The sequence below is a fragment of the Phycodurus eques genome, chromosome 5 (assembly GCF_024500275.1).
Source record: "Phycodurus eques isolate BA_2022a chromosome 5, UOR_Pequ_1.1, whole genome shotgun sequence".
Taxonomy (NCBI): Eukaryota; Metazoa; Chordata; class Actinopteri; order Syngnathiformes; family Syngnathidae; genus Phycodurus; species Phycodurus eques.
Genome location: NC_084529.1, coordinates 6,058,372 through 6,079,109, shown reverse-complemented (window position 1 = coordinate 6,079,109; position 20,738 = coordinate 6,058,372). Strand labels below are relative to the sequence as shown.

The window sequence follows — 20,738 nt, the reverse complement described above, 5'->3', positions numbered from 1 at the left end:
CTGTAGTCATCTGGAGACACTGCTAGATATAACTGTGTGTCATCCGCATAGCTATGATAGTCAAAATTAAAGTTCTGAAGAATTTGACCCAAGGGTAGAATATAGAGGCTGAACAGGAGGGGTCCAAGAACTGACCCTTGAGGGAACGCATAGGTCATTGCCATTCGATGAGATTGAACACTTCCAATGGTTACAAAATAACTCCTTTCCTCCAGGTAGGATCTGAACCATTTAAGGACTGTTCCATTTAGTCCTACCCATGTTTCCAACCTGTTCAGTAGTATATTATAATCTACCGTATCAAAAGCCGCACTGAGGTCCAACAAGACCAGAATTGACACCTTTCCCAAGTCAGTATTCAACCTTATATCAATTAGCATTTTGATAAGAGCAAATTATGTACTGTGGTGAATTCGGAACCCTGATTGAAATTTGTCAAAAAGTCTGTTTAAGTTCAAGAAATTGCTGAGTTGATTAAAAATAATTTTCTCAACAATCTTGGTTATGAAAGGGAGATTTGAGATGGGTCTCTAGCTTGCTAACATGGAAGCATCCAGCATTCTACTTTTTAGCAGAGGCTTAATGGCAGCTACTTTAAGAGCTTTAGGAAACTCACCTGACTGAAGTGAGCAATTTATTATTTGCTGCAAATCAGCACGCACAGACTTCGCAATTGCTTTGAAAAAGTCAGATGGTATTGAGTCAAGACAGCTTGTTGATGGTTTCAGCTGCTAACCCGTTTTCTCTACAGTTATTTTGGTCAACTGTATCAAATACTGACATGGTAATAGTTTTTCCTGGGTGACTTCAGATGTAGTATCATTTGATCATTTTGCTGATTTGTGCTAATATGCATCCTGATGGATTGTATTTTTTCACTAAAATAACAAGCAAATTAATTGCATTTATCTGCTGTTAGGAGTTCTGGAGGGGGCGGGGGTTGTGAGCGTGTGAACCACAGCAACAGGGTGCGAGTATTGTGTCGAAGTTCTTACTGATGATTTCAGAAAAGTGTTGCTGTCTAGCTCTGACTAACTCTTGGTTAAAATTACAAAGACTGTCTGTAAAGGTCATAGTCAATTTGGAGTTTATTTTTTTTCGTTAGAAAGAAAAAAAGAGGGGAAAAAAGGAATAACAAAAAATAAAGAGAATGACAATAATAATAACAACAACAACAACCTCGACAACAAATAATGCATGTCAAAAGTTTACTTTTACACAAATAAAATAGTCTTGTTATTGTCATATGACACACTACCCAGGCAAAGGAATCAAGAGTCTAGATTTAGCATTTGTTGAGGAAGGGTGACCAGCTATCTAGGTATATATATATATATATGTAATTGATTTTTTTCATTCTGCTGATATTTTTTCTAACGCAATATATTCTATGATGAGAGATAGCCAGTGATTGATGTTAATAGCTTGTTGTTTTTCTTCCAGTTTAATAGAATTGTTTTCTTAGCGGTAACTAACGCGACGAGTAATGATTGTGAATATTTATTAGGGAGTTCAATGATGCTTAAGTCGGCAAGTATGCACAATCTTGGGGAAAGTGGAACCCTGAAACTCAAAATATGAGAGTTTCTGTGTAACCGAAGACCAAAAGCACTGAATTGGTGTGCATTCCCATATAACATGAAAATAGGTGTCTGGGGTATTTTTGGTGCACTGCGCGCATATATTAGATGGAGAGAAGCCCATTTTATGCATAGTGTGTGTTCTATGGAGCACTTTATATTGTATAAGATGTAAATTTGTGATTTTTGTCATTCTAAACATATTGGTACATATCTGTATCCAGTAGTTACGGTCAGCAGACATGGAAAGGTCTTCTTCCCATTTAGTGATTGGTAAGTGCATTTATTTAGTGCATGAAATTAATTGATAAACTTTTGAGAGATTTATTTTCCTTTGTAGAAGAATTTTCACTATTTGCTTGACAAACTCTGGCAGTCCGAAGGTGCACTGGAGGTTAAGTATTCTTTTTAATTGTATTTATTGCTGCTTTCAATCTATTGTATTGAAAAACGTTTCTGCCTGTAATTTGGAATTCTTGGAACAGTTCATCACGTGTCCTAAAAACATGATCATTAAATAGTTGTTGTAGGTGGTCAATTCCATGTTGTTCCCATGTGCTAAAATGAAAAGGGTGTATTATTAATTTCAAAATCTGGATTATGACAGATTGGGGAGAGCATCCTGGGAGCTATTTGAGATCCTGTAGATTGTAAACTTTTCCACTAAGGCGTTAAGGTGGATGCTATTTATTGGGTTCTTGAAGCATTTGTGGCGTTTAAGACTTGTGGAAATAAATGGGAGTTTGATGTTGTTGCATTCTATTTGTTCCAATTCGAGCCAAGAATGATGCTCCTCATTATGGTGAAGTATTGTAATTGGTTAGATTAATAATAGTGTTTAAAGTTGGGAGCTATTTAATAAAAAAATATTACACCAGAATCAAATGTTTGAAACCATTTAAATGTGGGTTTAAATTGAATCATTGAGAATAAATAATTTCTTTAGGTAAGGTTTTCATTTTTATTGTGGCTATTCTTCCCAGTAGTGATATAGGCAAGTTATTCCAGCGTCTTAAATCGGATGAGATTTTTTCCAGAAGTGGTGTGTAATTCAGATTGGTTAGCTCAGTGAGTTTTGGCGTAATACTTAAATACTTAATGTTTTCTATAGGAATGGGGTAATACGGCATTTAATCTGCAGGATTCCACGAGTTTGCTGTTATTGGGAGTATTGTTGATGTTGTCCAGTTGATAGAGTAATTTGATATTTGTGAAAATGTTTTAATGAGATTGAAGACTGCCTGAAGGGAAGACTTTGGTTTCTGTAAGTAAATAAGAATATCATCAGCATGCACATTGATTTTGTGTTCTGTCCCTCGTGAGCAGATACCTTTAATATTTGCATTCTGACGTATAGCGGCAGCAAGAGGTTTGATGAATATTGCAAATAGCATTGGTGAGAGAGGACATCCTTGTCTGGTTCCTCTTTCTAAAGTAAAACTTTGTGAAGTAATCCTATTTGTGGTGACTGTCACTTTCGACGAGTTGTATAATGTTGCTATCCAATGTATAAATGAGTCTCCAAAGCCAAATTTGCGAAGTACTGCAAACAGTTAGAGCCCAGTTAACTTTATCGAAAGCTTTCTCTGCGTCAAGTGACATGATGATTGTATTTAGATTTTTATGCTGTGACATGCTTATTAAATTTAACAGACGTCTGACATTATTTGTGGAATTTCTACCTTTAATGAAGCCTGTCTGGTCATAGTGGATTATCGACGGGAGTACCTTTTCAACTCTCGCTGCAAGGGCTTTCAAGATAATCTTGATGTCTTCATTAATCAGTGATACGGGCTGAAAATTAGCCTGGCTAAAAAAAATGAGGTTATGGGTAATTTTCATGTAATTTGATCAATAACACTGAAGACCTTGCCCACTGAATTTTCTTTTGAAAATCAATTATTTGTCCTCTTATTATTATTGGCAGTTGTTTTCCACCAAAGGGTCATAATTTTTTCTTAGAAAACAATTCTAAAATATTTTTCAAACTTTTAATGCCAAAATACCTTTACCGTTAGGTGTCCAAAATGAAGTTTCATGATTTGCAACATGTTTTCTGAAGATGCTAATTACATTTTTTGATATGTAGGGCTTTTCTCCGATTGCTTACTATCTTTTTCCATGAAAATTGACACAAATGCATCTTAGTGTCTTCATTGTTCCTTTTTTTTGGTTCTTTTCAAATCGTCATCCTTTGTCACTCAAGCTGTCTTTACCTTTAATGCCACTGGCGAGAGCCTCATTATACTGTTTCAATACACCAGAGGGATCTGTGAGCTGAAGAGCCAGGATGAGGCAGCCGGTTTGCAATCACACATTAGCAGACAGCAAAATAAAGTGTAATTTCTGAGTTATGAATAAATATATAAGAATTTGTTAAAGTGTCAGAACTATTGCATGACTTCACCATTATTATGAGTGTAGTGGGTTTCGTTAGTAGTTAGCATCATATATGCACTTGTAACTGCAGAGTTTGAAGGGCAACATGTCACGAGTTGATTTAGACTGGACCCAGAAGCAGGCGGAGGCTGAGAGGTTGTGATGAAAGGTTTATTGAAAAAGGGAATGGAGATGGTCCTTGAGATGTGCTGGCGGGTTGTCGAGGCAGGGAATTTGTGGCAGGCGGTGGTGAGAACAGGCGGCTGGGTTGGCGGCGTGATGGAAGAAGCCATCGAGGGACACGGAGGGACACGGAAGGACCAATGAGGACAAGGAGAAACACGGAGGTCAGAAAAATAGCGAGGAATGGCGTGGCTGCTTGAGAGCCATTGTACCGCAGGAGAGCTTTGGCGAGAGTTTCCAGGATCTGGCAGGCTTTTATGCAGGTGATGATGAGGGTTCATTGATGACAGGTGCGCGGCTGAGGTGGTGCTGATTACTGTGACGAGGGAGAGCGAGGGGGCAAGAGGAGTGCAAAGCGCCACCCAGGCTCCAGCAAATGGACTGCAACTCATGACAGCTGTCCTCTCAACGGACACCCGCTGGCATCCTACCAGGTTTCCCCGGGTGAGCCGCATAAAAGTCACTAATAAGGGAGTCGTCCAATATCAGCTTTCGGGAAATCCAGAAGCGCTCCCAGTCTACCAGGTACTGGTAACCCCTCCCCCTGCGCCTCACACCGAGGATGCGTGAAACCGTGAAGGCCAGATGGTTGTCGATGACGCGGGGGTGAGGGGGCATGGCCAAAGGCTAAGAGCACAGGTGGAGACAGACTTGAGAAGAGACACATGGAATTTGGATGAATTTTTAGAAACTGCGGAAGTTTCAGTTGGACAGACATCGGATTGATGATTTTTGTGGTAGGGAAAAGACCAATGAAGTGCGGAGTGAGTTAGCGGGATTCCGTCTGGAGTGGGAGGTCATAGGAATAAAGCCAAACGGACTGACCCAGCTTGACTCAGGCGTAGGAGAGCGATGAGGGTCTGCGAGCTGTTTGTTTTTCTCTGCGGACTGGGTTAAGGCCGCCCGGACGTCTTTCCACACGGCCTGGACCCTTTACCGCGGGAACCGCCACCGCCTGCTCCTGTTCCCGAAATAATGGAGGTTGGACACCGTAGCAAGCCATGAACGGGGACATACCGGTTGCGGAGCTGGTGAGGGAGTTGTGGGCGTATTCAATCCACGGGAGGAATGCGCTCCAGGAGGAGGGGTTGCGTGCGGCAATACAGCGAAGGGCTGATTCCAGGAACTAATTTACCCGCTCCGTCTGGCAGTTGGTCTGTGGATGATATCCCGAAGACAAGGTGACTGCTGTGCCCACTGCTTTACAGAATTCCTTCCAGACACGGGAGGCGAATGGAGGTCCTCGGTCAGAGACTATATCGATGGGGATTCCGTAGAGTTTAAAGACATGTTGGACAAGGAGGTTAGCAGTCTCAAAGGCAGATGGTAGTTTGGCGAGGGGTACGTAATGCACATATTTGGAAAAGCGATCGAGAATAGTGAGAATGATCGCGTTACCTTCAGAGGGGGGTAGGCTGGTAACGAAGTCCAGAGCGATGTGTGACCAAGGGCGGCTTGGGATGGGCAAGGGACGCAGCAGACCAGCTGGGGGCAGGTGTGAAGACTTTTCTCGGGCGCAGACGGAGCAGGCTTGGACGAACTCCCAGGTGTCTTTCACTAGGCTGGGCCACCAGAAGTGCTGCTGGATGAACTGAATGGGCCCACTGAAGGACTCTCAGAGCGTGCGGAATCAGGTAGGAACAGACGGTTTGGAGGTCCGGTCTTGGGCTCCGGGTGAGTCTTTTGAGACCTTTAACCACCTGTTCGATCTTCCAAAGTGGCCGCTCCAACGAAGCACGAGGAAGGGAGAATTAGTTCTGCAGGGCTGGAGGGGGTGAGTAAATTCCTGACAGGGCGTCGGCTTAGCTATTGTGGAATCCAGGATGAAAGGAGAGTCAGAAATTAAATTTGCTCAAGAAGAGGTCCCAGCGAGCTTGTCGGGGGTTAAGGCGTAGGGCGGTACGGAGGTAGGCAAGGTTCTTGTGGTCAGTCCAGATCATAATCGATAAATCCGGCCCCTCCAACCAGTGCATCCATTCCTCTAATGCCCAGATGATGGCCAACAGCTCTCGGTTGCTGATGTCGTAATTCTGTTCGGCAGGAGATCGGCGACGGGAAAAGAAGGCACAGGGATGACGTTTTTGAGAAGAGGGGTCCCGCTGCGAGAGAACGGCCCCTGCCCCAGTGTAAGGGGCGTCAAACTCCACCACAAACTGGAGGGATGGGTCGGGGTGACGTAGGATGGGAGCACTGATGAAAAGGGTATTGAGTTGGTCGAAAGCTTGAGATGCTGTCGGGGTCCACTGAAACGGGGAGGTGGTGGATGTAAGGCGAGTGAGAGGAATTGCGACCTTGCTGTAATTGCGGATGACGCGGCGGTAGAAATTGGCGAATCCGAGGAAACATTATAGTTCTTTGCGTGGGGTGGGAGTGGGCCAGTTACTGATTGCTTGGATTTTGCCAGGGAGTGGTTGAAATTTTCCTCTGGCAATGATGTAGCCGAGGAAGTGGACGGAGGAGAGGTGGAATTAGAAATTTTCGTGTTTGACATACAGGCCGTTTTCGAGGAGGCGCTGGAGGACTTGGCGTACATGACTGCGGTGTTCTTTGGGGGAGCGGAAGAAAATGAGGATGTCGTCCAAGTAAACAAAAACAAACCAGTTTAACATATCGTGGAGGACGTCATCGATGAAGGATTGGAAGACTGCAGGGGCGTTGGTTAATCCGAACGGCATGACCAAATATTCGAAGTGTCCAAGGGGGGTATTGAAGGCAGTTTTCTATTCGTCCCCCTCTCGAATACGGATGAGGTAGTAGGCATTTTGTAGGTCCAATTTGGTGAATATCTGGGCGTCACATAGGGACTCAAATTATGGGTCGATGAGGGGTAGTGGTGATTTATTTTTTACAGTGATGTCATTGAGTCCACGGTAGTCTATGCAGGGGCGGAGAGTGATATCTTCTCGACAAATAAAAAAACGGCCCCGACTGGAGACGAGGAAGGGTGACTAAGTCCAGAAGCCAGAGAATCAGATATAGTCCTCCATCTCCTTTTTCTCAGGGCAGGAGAGGTTGAAGAGACAGCTGGAGGGAAGAGGTGCTCTCGGCAGAAGATTTATTGCACAGTCGTAAGGGCGGTGAGGGGTAGAGAAATGGCCAGGTCTTTATTGAACACTGGGGAGAGATCATGATATTCTTGGGGTACTCGGGAAAGGTCAATTGATGTGGCAGGTGGTGGTGGTTTGGCAGAGCAGGCAATGTGAATAGCAGTGAGGGCTCCATCCAGTGATTGACAAGTGCGTCCAGTCTATGGCGGGGATATATTTTTTTGAGCCAGGCAATTCCGAGGACTAGTGTGGTCTCAGGGGAAGGGATGACAAAAAGAGAAATGTCCTCACGGTGATTTCCAGAAATAAACAGGGTGAATGGGACTGTTTGGTGGGTGACAGGGGATATGACTCGCCCAGCCAGGGCTGTGACTCTCCGCCCATCTAGGGCTGTGACTTTCTTGGAAGACGGAAGTGGTTGGATAGGGAGTTGGATCTGATGTGCTCATGCATCATGAATAAGGTTATCGTCTGCACCGGACTCAATAAGAGCAATTATGGGTGTGTTGTGAACGGAACCAAGAATGCAAGCGGGAACGGTCATACGGGAGGGAGAACTAGGTGAGGTAGTGGTTTGGCTTACCACGGCGCTCTCGTATCGTGGTGAGCCTGGGCCTCGGAGGCTGCGGGCTCGGAAGGAGTACTTATGGAAGAGTGGTCAGGTTGCATTTTCGACGACAGGAGAGAGACTTGTTGCGTGAGGGAGGGCTAATTGATGACAGGTGCACGGCTGAGGTGGTGCTGATTACTGTGAAAAGAGGGAGGGAGAGAAAGCAGGCGAGAGGAGAGCAAAGCGCTACCCAGGCTCCAACAAATGGATTGCAGGGCACAGCTCATGACACAACACCTGTAAATTGTGCAACTCACACGATTTTTATGACACTGTTAATGTCTTTATCATTATGTACTCTTTTCTTTACTGTTATAAAAAGAAATGTATTTCAATGGGCACCCATCATTTGTTCTTTCAATAAGGATTTGAATGCTTAAAATGTATCTTTTTGAAAATGGGAGTGGGTGTGGCTGTTTAACCATGGGAGACATTTACCAATATAAAACCAAAGCTGCAGAAAAAAAGTATTTTTACTGTTATTGATCAAATTATATGAAAATGACCCTTACGATTAAATGTCTCACTCATCCGTTGCTGCTGTCCTTGGCTTCATCCTGGTACTCACACAACTTCTACTGGAATTGTTGCCTCTCTTCGCTGCGTTTTGTCCGGGTTGTCGGCGTCCATTTTCTTAGCGGCCCGCGGCGTGGACTGGGGTGGGCATTTGGCTCGGGGTTCTTTGTGGCCAGTATAGGTGTTGGACCTGTGGGTTGGGGGCCGGTGTGTGTGGAGGTGGCCTGATTGACTTTGTATTCGTTGATTAATGTTTCGGCTGGGGGTTGAATGTAGCGTTTTTGAAGTGGTTGTTTGGGGCTGTTTCATCGCATCGGGTGTGTTTGTGTGTGCTTCCTGTTTTGAGCTTGTGGCCTTTTGTTTTGGTGGGTGCGTGTCGGGGCTCGGCATTGTTTATTTATTTATTTTTTTTGACGGATGGAGCTGGTGCTGTGGGGCGCTGGTTCCTTTCCCGATTTTCACCGGTGGGGCGTGGGGTTGGTGTTGTGGGACGGCGTTTGTGTGGGTTTTGTCCCGTTAATTGTGGTGTGGGGTTGTTGCGGTGGGGTTTTGGCTCGAGGTTGAGCTTTTTTTTTTTTTTTTTTGTTTGTTTTCTGTCGTCGGCGCTTGAGTTGGTTTGGAGACTGGAGTGGGTGTTGAGGACCGTCGGGTGCGGCCGCCTTGTTGGCTGTCTCGGTATTGGCATGGGCGTGTTTTGTTGTTTCGCTCTCCCGGTTGACTGGGAGTTGGCTTCGTTGGGGCTCCGTGCGGTGTGGGGTGGCGCTCTGGTTGTGGCGGGCCTCCTTCGCGCGATATGATCTTGTTGCGCTGGGGTGACCAGTCATTGATTTTGGCAGGGTTGGGGCACGCTTTTGTTCGCCGCCGCCGTTGGGTACGGGTGCGTATTCGTGCGCGTTTTTCTTTGTTGGTTTTCATTGCTTCTTCGTTGGTTTTCGACACTTCTTCTTCGGGGTGGGCGGACTGTGGGTTTCGGGGCTGGGGGCAGGAGTTTTTGGGTTTGGGCGGTTCCAGGAGGGCTGGGGCGTTTGTTCCGGTCGGTTCTCGATTCTCGATGCCCAACCCTACTCACGATGAGCTTGGGCTCGCTTTGGCGGTCTATGACCGTTTTTTTTGGGTGGTGGCTGGCACCTGCTGAGGCCCTCATGCTCTCCGGGGGTTAAGGGGCGGTGGGGCTCGGAGGGTGTTCTTACAGGTGTTTAGACACTAAAAAAGAATCCCACCGCACCACTCGACAGTAACACTGCCTTGCTCATTTTCCCACATCCTGTCCTGTCCTTTTCTGTCCTCTCTTATCTTGTTCTCTTATTGAGTTATTGCATGTCCTCACCGGGTACCACCCCCGTCCCCCAATCTACATATAATTGTTGTAATGTTACTTGTGTTCAAAAATCTAGACTGTCTCACTATTGTTCCGCTGTGGTCTTCACCCCTCATCCCCTTTTCTTTTCTGTCCTCCTTTAATCCTTGTTTCCGCAGGCCCTTTGCTGCTGGAGTAGCACTGTTATAGATAAAAGGGCCTGTTTCGGACCTCCCAAGTCACATTCTTGTTAACGGTGTCTGGAAATGTGTAATATGCCATTGTCTTACAGTGTCTTAGGCAAGGCACACACAAAGACAATCGGGCTGGTTTTTTTTCCGATTTTGCCCTTTCCCGACCAAGGGCGTCAAGTGCCAGACTATTTTATGTTTTATAAGATTATCCTATAAAATGATCCTGTGCTCTCAGGTGTGTTAAGAGTGAATTGGAGCACACCACAACTTCATCACCTCGCGGATTGTTGAGCTTTTGCTTTCTTTTTCGACTCCATCTTTTCATTTTGAGATTTTGCTTTCCTGAGCTTCCCCCTTGGTCTCTCGATAAGTGTTGGTCCGCAGTCCGTATACTCCTTTCTTTTTTTTAAATTCCCCTTCATTATTAAAGTGAACTATTGTTTCAGTGGATAAAACTATTGAATGAATACAAAAATTAAGACTGATAACCGGAGCTCAATCACTACGTTGTCCCACTGTATGGCACGGCCCAAACTCAACTGATCTGTTTTGATCTTTGTTTAATTTTAGAAACTCCTCAATAAGTAATAAAGACAAATTAATATACTACCGGAAATGTGTGAAAATATAGATTTTTGTTTAATGACAGTTGAAGTTGTGGTGTAATCCAAAGATTGCCCAATGTGTTTATGGGGTTTTCTTTAGGAAGCATGTCGTCCCTTCCCAACCACTACTGTTAATAAATGTGGTTATTAATTATGCTTTTTTTTCCCCTAGCTGATTCTGTGGAAGAGGCATATAAATGGCTGATTGGACTTGAAATGTTAATTCAAGAAACACTGACTGCTCCTACACCAGTTCTTATTGAGAGGTAATCATACACACACCCATAATGATACAGTACTCTATGTGTAAATAGGATATAGTGCAGGCTCATCAAGTAATTTTATTTTGGTTCAAGCTGGCTCAGGAAGATGATGTATTCAGTCAACCAGACAAAGACAAACAGGTACACTTCCTTCTCTACAGACCCTTTATTTACTTGAGTTATCTGGTTACTCAGTCATAATGTCGTGATATAAAGAGTAGCCAGTAGCATTTGACTGTACATTTAGTTTTCATGAACTTTCATGTGATCCTTACAGCATATCCATGAAGGAGCTAAAGACTCTTCTTCCTTTGCTCAACTACAAGCCCCCCAGTGCTCGCTCTCTGAAAGACAAATTCATGGTACTCTTCCTTTTTTTTTGTTACTCTTTAATCTTAACTCATTCACTGCAGTTGACATTTAAATTCGTCAATTGTAATTCAACCATTTACTGCCACCGACAGTTATATATATATATATATATATATATATATATATATATATTTATTATACTCCTATCTGTCTGCTTTCCTGCTGTGGCTGTTTCCACACACACTAAACATACAAGACGCTCACAACTCTTCTTGCGCACTACAAACAAGCACCACACACCATATTATCCCCTTGTCACTGTTTGTTTTCTATGTTCAGAGTTTTTTTTGTTACCCTTCTATGTACCCTGGCTTTGCAGTACTTAAATATAGCATCTCTATCACCCTCTCTAAATAACATTTGTCATCACAATCCCAAAATATCTCCCGAAAACTAAAAAAAAAAAACAACAACAAAGAATGCATAGTGCCTAATCTATTTAAAATGATGCGCGCACCCATTATATCACACTTAACTTTTGTGTCTTGGAATGTCAATGGCATTCGATCACATGCAAAGAGAATTAAGATTATGGATTGTACCACTAAATTTAAAACAGACCACCTCCTATTACAAGAAATATAAGAAAGTCAGAAGAAAAATTCCTCATTGACTCTAATTTCACTCAGGTTATCTATGCCTTTTATAACTACAGACAAAGAGGAGTATCAATACTAGTTCATAAAAGACTACTTTTTACAATAAATAGTACAGTCGCAGATCCAGGCCGATATATAATTTTACAGGCTACAATATTTAAGAAGCTTTACACAATTGTCAATGTATATGCTCCAAATAAAGATGCCTTTTTTCACGTGCTCTTTTCACACTTGTTGAACTTGTCTGTCAATTCTACAATTATGGGAGGTGATTTTAACCTTACGCTAAATACCCTAATAGATCTCTCAAATCTAAAAAATAGCTATCAGCCACAATATACAAGAGCAGTATATGGACGTTTTTGGTCTTGTTGACAATGTGGAGGCTGAAAAACCGTACAAAAAGAGAATACACATTTTTCTCTGCGGTTCACCGGGGTGCGGTTGGCATTGGGTCCCTGCGGCCCCCACCAGGTGGCCAGTTGTCTGGGCACCTCAGTGGGGCTGGCAGACCGCCCTGGGTCCCTCAGTGTGGGACATGTCCCGTCCACTGGGCTGCTCTCGGATGAACCCCTGGGCCCAATCCCGTCCCTCGATTGAATGGGTGGGGTCCTCAGCCTCCGCGGTGAGGGCACAGCAATTACAGGACACTTCTGTCAGTCTTTGTGCATGTAAAACGGTGTCAATTCACTTGCATGTGTCCACAGGCACACACCCCTGGGATTCTTTCACTGGGTGTGGGGCCACCCACTTATTGTGACAAATAACTCATGAATATGCAAATTGCTTGTGTATCCCCTCACTCATACTCTCGTCCTATAGACTTTTATAATTTACATAGTCAATCCCACCACACTTCAGTTGTACAGCCGGGTTCACGACCCTTGTCCTGCATGCTTCTTCTCCTGTGCTTGTCCTGTTCTAGCTTGTCCTGTCCTTCCCTCACAGGGTGTAGCACTGCAGCCCCATGCAACACTCATATTTAATGTTTCATTGTTGTAGATAATGTAATGACTTCCTTTTCTCATCCTGTTTACAATTAGTGCTTTGTCTTTTGTCTTTGTTTCTCTCTCCCCTCTAGAAACTTTGTTCTGTTCGACTGATCGACTCTGATTCTCAATAAACTTCAATTACAGTACTAAGAAAGCACAGCGAAAGCTTAAAAACGCCACTGTAACACAGTAAACCTGTAAAAGGGATACAGATGCTCCATTCTGCTTGACCTGACAGCCGAACAGGACAAAAAGATAAAATAAATAAAAACAAAAAAATAAAGTTCAAGCAGTAAGAACAACCATAAAAGTTTGTGTGCGTCTACCTGTATATGTGGGGTCAAATTGTGGATTGTGTCCATCCAGTCATAGTTACAATAAGTTTTTTTCATGCACAGTTATACTGTAGTTCATATCGCACTATTCATTTGTTTTTAGTCAATCTGTAATTTTACATTTATATTTTACCATAATCTGCATTTCTGTATTTGAGTGCATTGGCTTAAAGTCGGATAAGCGGTAGAAGATGGATGGATGGATGGTTTAAAGTAAGCAACACACCCTACTGTGTGCACCTTGTGCCTGGATGAGACGGCAAGATTGTAGCCCTTTTATTGGCCTTATTTGCCATCATGGCTGATTTTAAGATCTGGAACGACAAAACTCCTTGTAGTGTGACATAATCCACAACCCACGATTTGGCCCGACGACACCAAAATGAGAAGTCTTCCATTGGAGTATTTAACAAAAATTTTAAAAGGTCCAGATTGACAAAATTTCTTGAAACAAAGGTATGGAAGATCATTTAGTGTCTATTTATTATGATATATATTTAGGTTGCCAGCCTCGTCGTTGTATCTACATCTGCTTGTAATATATATATATCTGTCATGGTTGTTTCCTGCAGTACCCTTTTTGGAGCTTGGGTGGCACTTTGTACCTCGCCACCCTCTCTCTCTCTCTCTCTCTCTCTCTCTCTCTCTCTCTCTCTCTCTCTCTCTCTCTCTCTCTACCTCTTTCTCTCCCAGCAAATCAGCACCACCTTGGCTGCGCACCTGTCCTCTATCAGCACTCATCACTGCCTGCATAAAAGCCTGCCAGATCCAGGAAACCATCGCCAGAGTATTAACACGTTATTGCGGTACACAGGCCGACCCTCGCACTCTTGTACGCAAGTCACTCGCTTTCCCGAAATCATACCTACCTCCTTGTGTGCTCCTTCCGTGCCCCCCGTCTCGCTGTCCGCTCCAGCCACGCCGCCAAGCTATCCCACCTGCTCACATCCCTGCTTCCTGCTCGCTCCTTGTCCCAACGGTCCACAATCTCTCCTTGGATATCCTTACCCTGAGCCAACCTTCAACAAACCATTCTAAATCTACTCCCTCCGCTTCAGTCTGCTTTTGGGTCCAGTCAAAGCTGATATAAATTTATATTGTGACAGAATACCATCATGGACCCAGCAACACCAGAAGCATAGAGGGAAGCACTCGCTCATCAGGGTGCACAAATACGCAGACGGGACAAAGCCCTGTGCAAGTTCATGGAATCTTTGAATACCCTCACACGACAAGTATCCCTCCTGTCTTCCCGGAGCCACTTCGGCAATCCTTCTGTGCGTATTCCTCCCGAGCCCACAGCCCCCGATCAACCCCGCCTCCCGTACAAAGAGCCTCACGTTCCTCCTCCCGAACCTTACTCCTAGTATGGTTCGTGTAGCCATGGTTACATGTAGCCAATTTTTATTAAACTGCTCATTAGTCTTTTACCTTCAACCGCTTAGTTACCCCAAATCCAAGAATGCATTTATTATTAACCTCCTGCGTGGAAGAGCTGCCAAATGGGCGACCGCGCTTTGGCAGAATTATTCTCCGGTCCTCGCGACATTTAATTCATTCTCGGACGAACTACCCCGCCAAGGGTAGGGAAGCCACTCTGCGCCTCCTAGCTCCCACCCAAGGTTCAAGTTCTGTGGCGTCGTACTCCATAGATTTTAGAATTCTTGCAAGTGAATGTAGTTATGACGCCGCTGCTTTAAGAGGGATTTTTGTTAAGGGATTATCCGAGTGTCTTAAAGACGAGCTCGTAGTCAGGGATGAGGCCACCTCCCTGGAGGAACTAATTTCATTAACCATCAGCCATCATTTCACTAACCATCGCCCTATTGCCTTCTCTTCACCGTCCACCAGTCCTGAGGAGCCCATGCAACTAGGCAAGACCCGTTTAGACCCCCTGGAACCTAAGTGCTCCGTTACTCAGCGATTATGCATTTATTGTGGACAGCCAGGTCACTTCATTTCCACCTGCCCCCTCAAACCAAAAAGGCTGGGCTCACCACGACCTGAGAGCGTCATTGTGAGCCAAACCCACACCTCTCCCAGCTCTCCCTCCCGGATGACCGTTCCTTTGTGTATTATTGGTCCTGCTCGCAACACCCATGTTACCACTCTATTTGACTACGGTACTGATGACAATTTTATTCATGAGGGCCTGGCATGTCAGCTTCAGCTTCCCCTCGATCCCCTTCCTTAAGAAGGTCACTGCCTTGGACGGGCGTTTCATCTTCCCTGTTACCCAGGAAACTGCATCCTTCACACTGCTCATTTCCGGAAATCACAGTGAAACCATCCAGCTGTTTGTCATTCCTTCCCCGAAGACTCTGTGAGTCCTTGGTATCCCCTGGCTCCAGAAACACAACCCTAACATTGATTGGACTCATCTGTCCATCACTGATTGGAGTCCATTCTGTCACTTCCATTGTCTTCTCTCGGCCATTCCTCCCTCCAGTAAACCTCCGCCACCTCCCACACCTGTCGATCTCTCCCAGGTTCCGGATGAATACCACGACCTATTGCCAGGGTTCAGTAAAGATCTTGCCGTTTCCCTCCCCCCCACCACCCCTATGACTGTACCATTGACCTCCTGCCCGGTGCCCCTCTTCCTCTAGCCACCTGTTTAACCTGTCCCGTCCAGAAAAGAAAGCTATGGAGGAGTATATCCGTGACTCCCTTGCCTCCGGACACATCAGGTCCTCCACTTTTACATTGGGGGCCGGATTATTTTTGGTCAACAGGAAAGATACCACTTTCCGCCCATGTATTGACTTCCGTGGTCTCAACGATAAAATAAAGCCAACTGCCACTCCTTGACCCATCCTTCGAACCCCTCTGCGACGCTCAAATGTTCACTAAATTGGATCTACGCAACTCGTATCATCTCATCCACATTCGAGAGGGGAACTGCAACGATTCCTAAGATTCGCTCATTTCTACCGTCGGTTCTCCCGTGACTACAGCAAGGTTGCTGTCCCCCTCACCAGTCTCACCTCGATGCTCCTCGCGATGTGGACATACATATTTTAATTTAACAAATCTTAACAGCTGAGACAGTTTAGCGGTTACGTTTGTTCAAAACCTTTGTTTTGTTCAAAAATTATGTTTCTCCATCTTTAACTCAACTGCCACACTGAGTCTCTTTTGCTTTACTCTGCTATGTTTCTTCTCATCTCTTGTCAACAGTATGGTTTCATGCCTACAAAGTGTACCACAGATGCATTATTTGCCTTGAGGATGTTGAAGTGCAGAGGTCAGAAGGAGCTATATTGTGTCTTTGTAGATCTAGAGAAAGCCTATGACAGAGTACCCAGAGAGAAACTGTGGTACTGCATGCAGAAGTCTGGAGTGGCAGAGAAGTATGTTAGAATAATACAGGACATGTACGAGGGCAGCAGAACAGTGGTGAGGTGTGCTGTAGGTGTGACAGACGAATTTCAGGTGGAGGTGGGACTGCATCAGAGATCAAACCTGAGACCCTTCTTGTTTGTAGTGGTGATGGATAGGCTGGCAGATGAGGTTAGACTGGAATCCCTGTGGACCACGATGTTTGCAGATGACATTGTGATCTGCAGGGAAAGCAGAGAGCAGGTGGAGGAACAGTTAGAAAGATGGCGGCATGCACTGGAATGAGAGGAATGAAGATTAGCCAAAGTAAGACCGAATATATGTGCATGAATGAGAGGGGTGGTGGGGGAAGAGTGAGGCTACAGGGAGAAGAGATAGCAAGGGTGGGGGACTTTAAATACTTGGGGTCAACCATCCAGAGCAATGGTGAGTGTGGTCAGGAAGTGAAGAAACGGGTCCAAGCAGGTTGGAACGGGTGGAGGAAGGTGTCAGGTGTGTTATTTGACAGAAGAGTCTCTGCTCGGATGAAGGGCAAAGTTTATAAAACAGTGATGAGGCCAGCCATGATGTACGGATTAGAGACAGTGGCACTGAAGAGACAACAGGAAGCAGAGCTGCAGGTGCCGGAAATGAAGATGTTGAGGTTCACTCTCGGAGTGACCAGGTTGGATAAAATTAGAAATAAGCTCATCAGAGGGACAGCCAATGTTAGATGTTTTGGAGACAAAGTTAGAGAGAGCAGCCTTCGATGGTCTGGACACGTCCAGAGGAGAAACAGTGAGTATATTGGTAGAAGGATGATGAGGATGGAGCTGCCAGGCAAGAGAGCTAGAGGAAGACCAAAGTGAAGGTTGATGGATGTCATGAGGGAAGATATGAGGGCAGTTGGTGTTCGAGAGGAGGATGCAGGAGATAGGCTTACATGGAAATTGTTTTACCTTATATGTATTGATTGTGGCACGGTGACCGACTGAGTAGCACATCCACCTCACAGGTGTGAGGACCCGGGTTCAAATCCGGCCTCACCTGTGTGGAGTTTGCATGTTCTCCCCGTGCTTACATGGGTTTTCTCCTGGTACTCTGGTTTCCTCCCACATCTCAAAAACGTGCATACTAGGTTGATTGAAGACTCTAAATTGTACGTAGGTGTGAATGTGAGAGTGCATGGTTATTTGTTTATATGTACCCTGCGATGGGCTGACAAACAGTTTAGGGTGCACCCCGACTACCACCCGCAGTTAGCTGGGATAGGCTCCAGCATACCAGTGACCTAGTGAGGATCAGCGGTGGAGAAAATGGATGGATAAAATAAAGCTTCCACCTGGAGGATGTGATATTTTGGTGAACTAAAGTACCAAAACCGGGTCTAGCCCACCTCCTTGCAGAGTGGGCAGACAGGAGGAGGGGGGAGGGTACACGGCTGCGCGTGTATGCGAGATTACAACAACCCGCACCGCTAGTCATGAAAATAGAGCCCCGTGACTCCAGTTTCCATCGCTGGTTTATGCTGAAGAAATGGCAGGGATGTTATTGACTATCATTAGCTGTTTTTTTTCTTTTGATCATTACAAGTTCAGAAATATCTAAATATTTGGTAACTAATTTATAAAACCATAATGAATCAATATCTTATCCCTAAAGGTCAGAAACTGTAAAGATTTGTAACATTTATACAATTTACATATTTGCTCCTCTCATAGTGGCACCGTTGGAGGTGGTTAGCAAATGTATTTAAAATTTTATTTAAATCCGGGCTCCGGCCTTCCTGTGTGGGGTTTGCATTTTGTCCTCATGCTTGCGTGGGTTTTCTCCAAATACTCTGGCTTCCTCCCACATTCCAAAAAACATGTTTCTTAGGTTAACTGAAGACTCTAAATTGTCCTTAGATGTGAATTTGAAGAATTGTGGATATGTGCCCTGCCATTGGGTGGAGACCAGTCCAGAGTGTAGCCTAACCTAATAGGCTTCAGCACACCTGCCACCCCAATGAGGATAAGTGGTATAGAAAATGGATGGATGACTCCTAAACTATACTGTTCAATCATTAGTGCTTATTGATGCTCTCCTTTCACAGGAGGTGGGAGCAAAACATGATCGTTTGGACTTCGAGCAGTTTCATAAATTGTACAACCTGATAATGTTTGAACAAAATGAGGTAAGCAGCATAACTTAATGACTAATTTGTTGAATGATGTATATTTATGCAATATTTTAATTTCACTTAGATCCTTGAAGAATTCAAAAAGGATTGCTCTTTTATTTTGGGGTGAGTCTGTTGTCCGTCTTCCAATTCCAGTGAGACTGGATCTTCACATCTAAACACACATCTAAACCAGGGGTCACCAACTTGGTACCTGCTGGCACCTGCTCGCAAGGACCACACGAGTAGCCCATGGGCCAATTCCATAGATAGATCACCAGTGATTGGACATTATGATTTCCTAGTACAGGGGTGTCTAACTATTTTTTCTAGTGGGCCACTTTGAAGTTAAGGTTTCCCTCGGAGGTCCATTATCACTCTGAACCCATATACTGTAAATGTATGATCGCCTCATATATTATTCGATATACATAACCTATTGATGAATAACTAGTTTTGAAATCAGAAGTGCGGGATCATAGTTTGTTCAACTATTGTTCATTATATTTTTATTGGCATAATTCGAGTCATGAGAAGTCAGGGATAATAGTTTGTTCAACTATTATTCAGTTTATTTTGAAAGGGTGACTGGTAACAAAAAATGCTTGCAATGGCTCAACGTTATTAAAAGTGAAGACAATTTGAAATTTTTGTATTTTAGAAACTTTGCTTTCACGATCCACATAAAATGATGTGGCGGACCAGATCTTGGGTTTGAGAGCTATGAATGCACACTAGAATGCACACTAGGACATACAGGAGGTGGCTTATACAACACACACTAGGACACAGGTGTCAAAATCAAGATTCGGCCCAAGCAGAAGATCATCTTCCACTTCAACTCCCCTGCAGCACCCCACTTTGGAGGGGCGTGGGAAAGTGAAATACGTTCCGTGAAGGCAGCCTTGTACACCACAATCGGTACCCACCCAGTCCCAGAGGAGGTACTAAGGACCGTGCTGCTTGAATTGATTATAAATTTCAAACCACTTTGATACGTCTCATCCAGCCTCAATGACCTGGATCCCGTGACACCTGTCTTGTTGATGGGGCGGCTGGATGGATCCTTACCCCAGATTGTGTATCCTGCTCAGCTGTCGTCGCTGGGGGCACTTCCAAGTTCTGGCAAACCGCTTCTGGTCCAGCTTCCTGGGAACTACCTCCCAAGCCTGCAGACGCGCCAGAAGTGGCACTCAACGAGAGCCGACATCACCAAGGGTGATGTCGTGATGTTGGTCTACTGGTCAGTTTCCATGGGCTCTGTGGCCCATGGTTCCATGTCACTAAGGTCCATCCCAGCGCTGATGGACACATCCGCTCTGCAAATGTGAGGATCGGCGAGCGTGTCTACACTCGACCGGTAGCCAGGTTGGTCACTCTGCCAGCTGTTCCGACCTCTGAGAAAGAGGACAGCGTCACTGTCAAGACCAACGTAAAGTACAACATTAGAGACTTGTCACCTTTTTTAGGAGTGAATGTACTTCGTACATGCGAGGGCAGGTGTTAAAAAAGTTCCAAATATTGTTTGTAATTATATTTGTTCAAGAGTAAATTGAGCTAAAAGATCTTTCTGTCACTCATAAGTCGCAATGCATTCTGGGTATGTCTGTTCACAACTTCAGAGCATTTACACCAGCTGGACTTGTGCTACTGTCAGAACAGCGTGAACAGCGTGCTGTGTTCGTGTGCGTCCCTGAATAATAGTGAGTACACTATTTTGCAATTTTTTTAGTGTCTTATTAGTTGGTGGTGTGTTCATTTATCGAGCTGCTGTGCGGACGGCCTGTTTCTGTGGTTATTTTTCGCTCTGCCGCCGATCTGATTTAAAGCCACCAGCGCATAGATGTCCGCTGCGCACGCCTTAAGTGTCACCTTTGTAATTTATGTTGGTTTTCCTTTCTGTAAGAAATCTATAGCGAACTGTGTGTGAAGGGTCACTCGTATCTATGTTTGAGTGCTCAGTTTGGCACGTTATGCCCGCCCAAACCTTGACCATGTGCATTTCATGGGCGCCGCCATTAGGTGACGCCCCTTGGCCGTAGTTGGCCAATTACTGTTGTTAGCATAGTGTGAAGCTACACATTCGGCACCCAGCATGCCCGTGACCCTAGTGTGGCTAAGCGGTACAGGAAATGGATGGATGGATGGATGGATTAAGGTATCATACACTAATGTATGCCATTGTTTGCGCTTTATTGCAGAACCACACAGACACACGGCACAATCTCCAAACGCGACACAGTTTCAACACACTTAACACACAGACATATCCTATGCATCCTCG

General features: G+C 44.7%; 1 protein-coding gene across 9 annotated transcripts in view; it reads left to right on the top strand.

Moving 5' to 3' along the window:
• Window positions 1-20,738, top strand: part of plcg2 (phospholipase C, gamma 2) — an 87,682-nt gene that overhangs the window by 13,865 nt on the left and 53,079 nt on the right. For all 9 annotated transcript variants that reach the window (XM_061677216.1, XM_061677217.1, XM_061677213.1 and 6 more), the window contains 5 exons: window positions 10,584-10,677; window positions 10,768-10,815; window positions 10,952-11,036; window positions 18,389-18,469; window positions 18,540-18,580. In XM_061677216.1, the coding sequence (XP_061533200.1) occupies window positions 10,584-10,677; window positions 10,768-10,815; window positions 10,952-11,036; window positions 18,389-18,469; window positions 18,540-18,580 (349 nt within the window). The remainder of the gene's footprint in view (window positions 1-10,583; window positions 10,678-10,767; window positions 10,816-10,951; window positions 11,037-18,388; window positions 18,470-18,539; window positions 18,581-20,738) is intronic.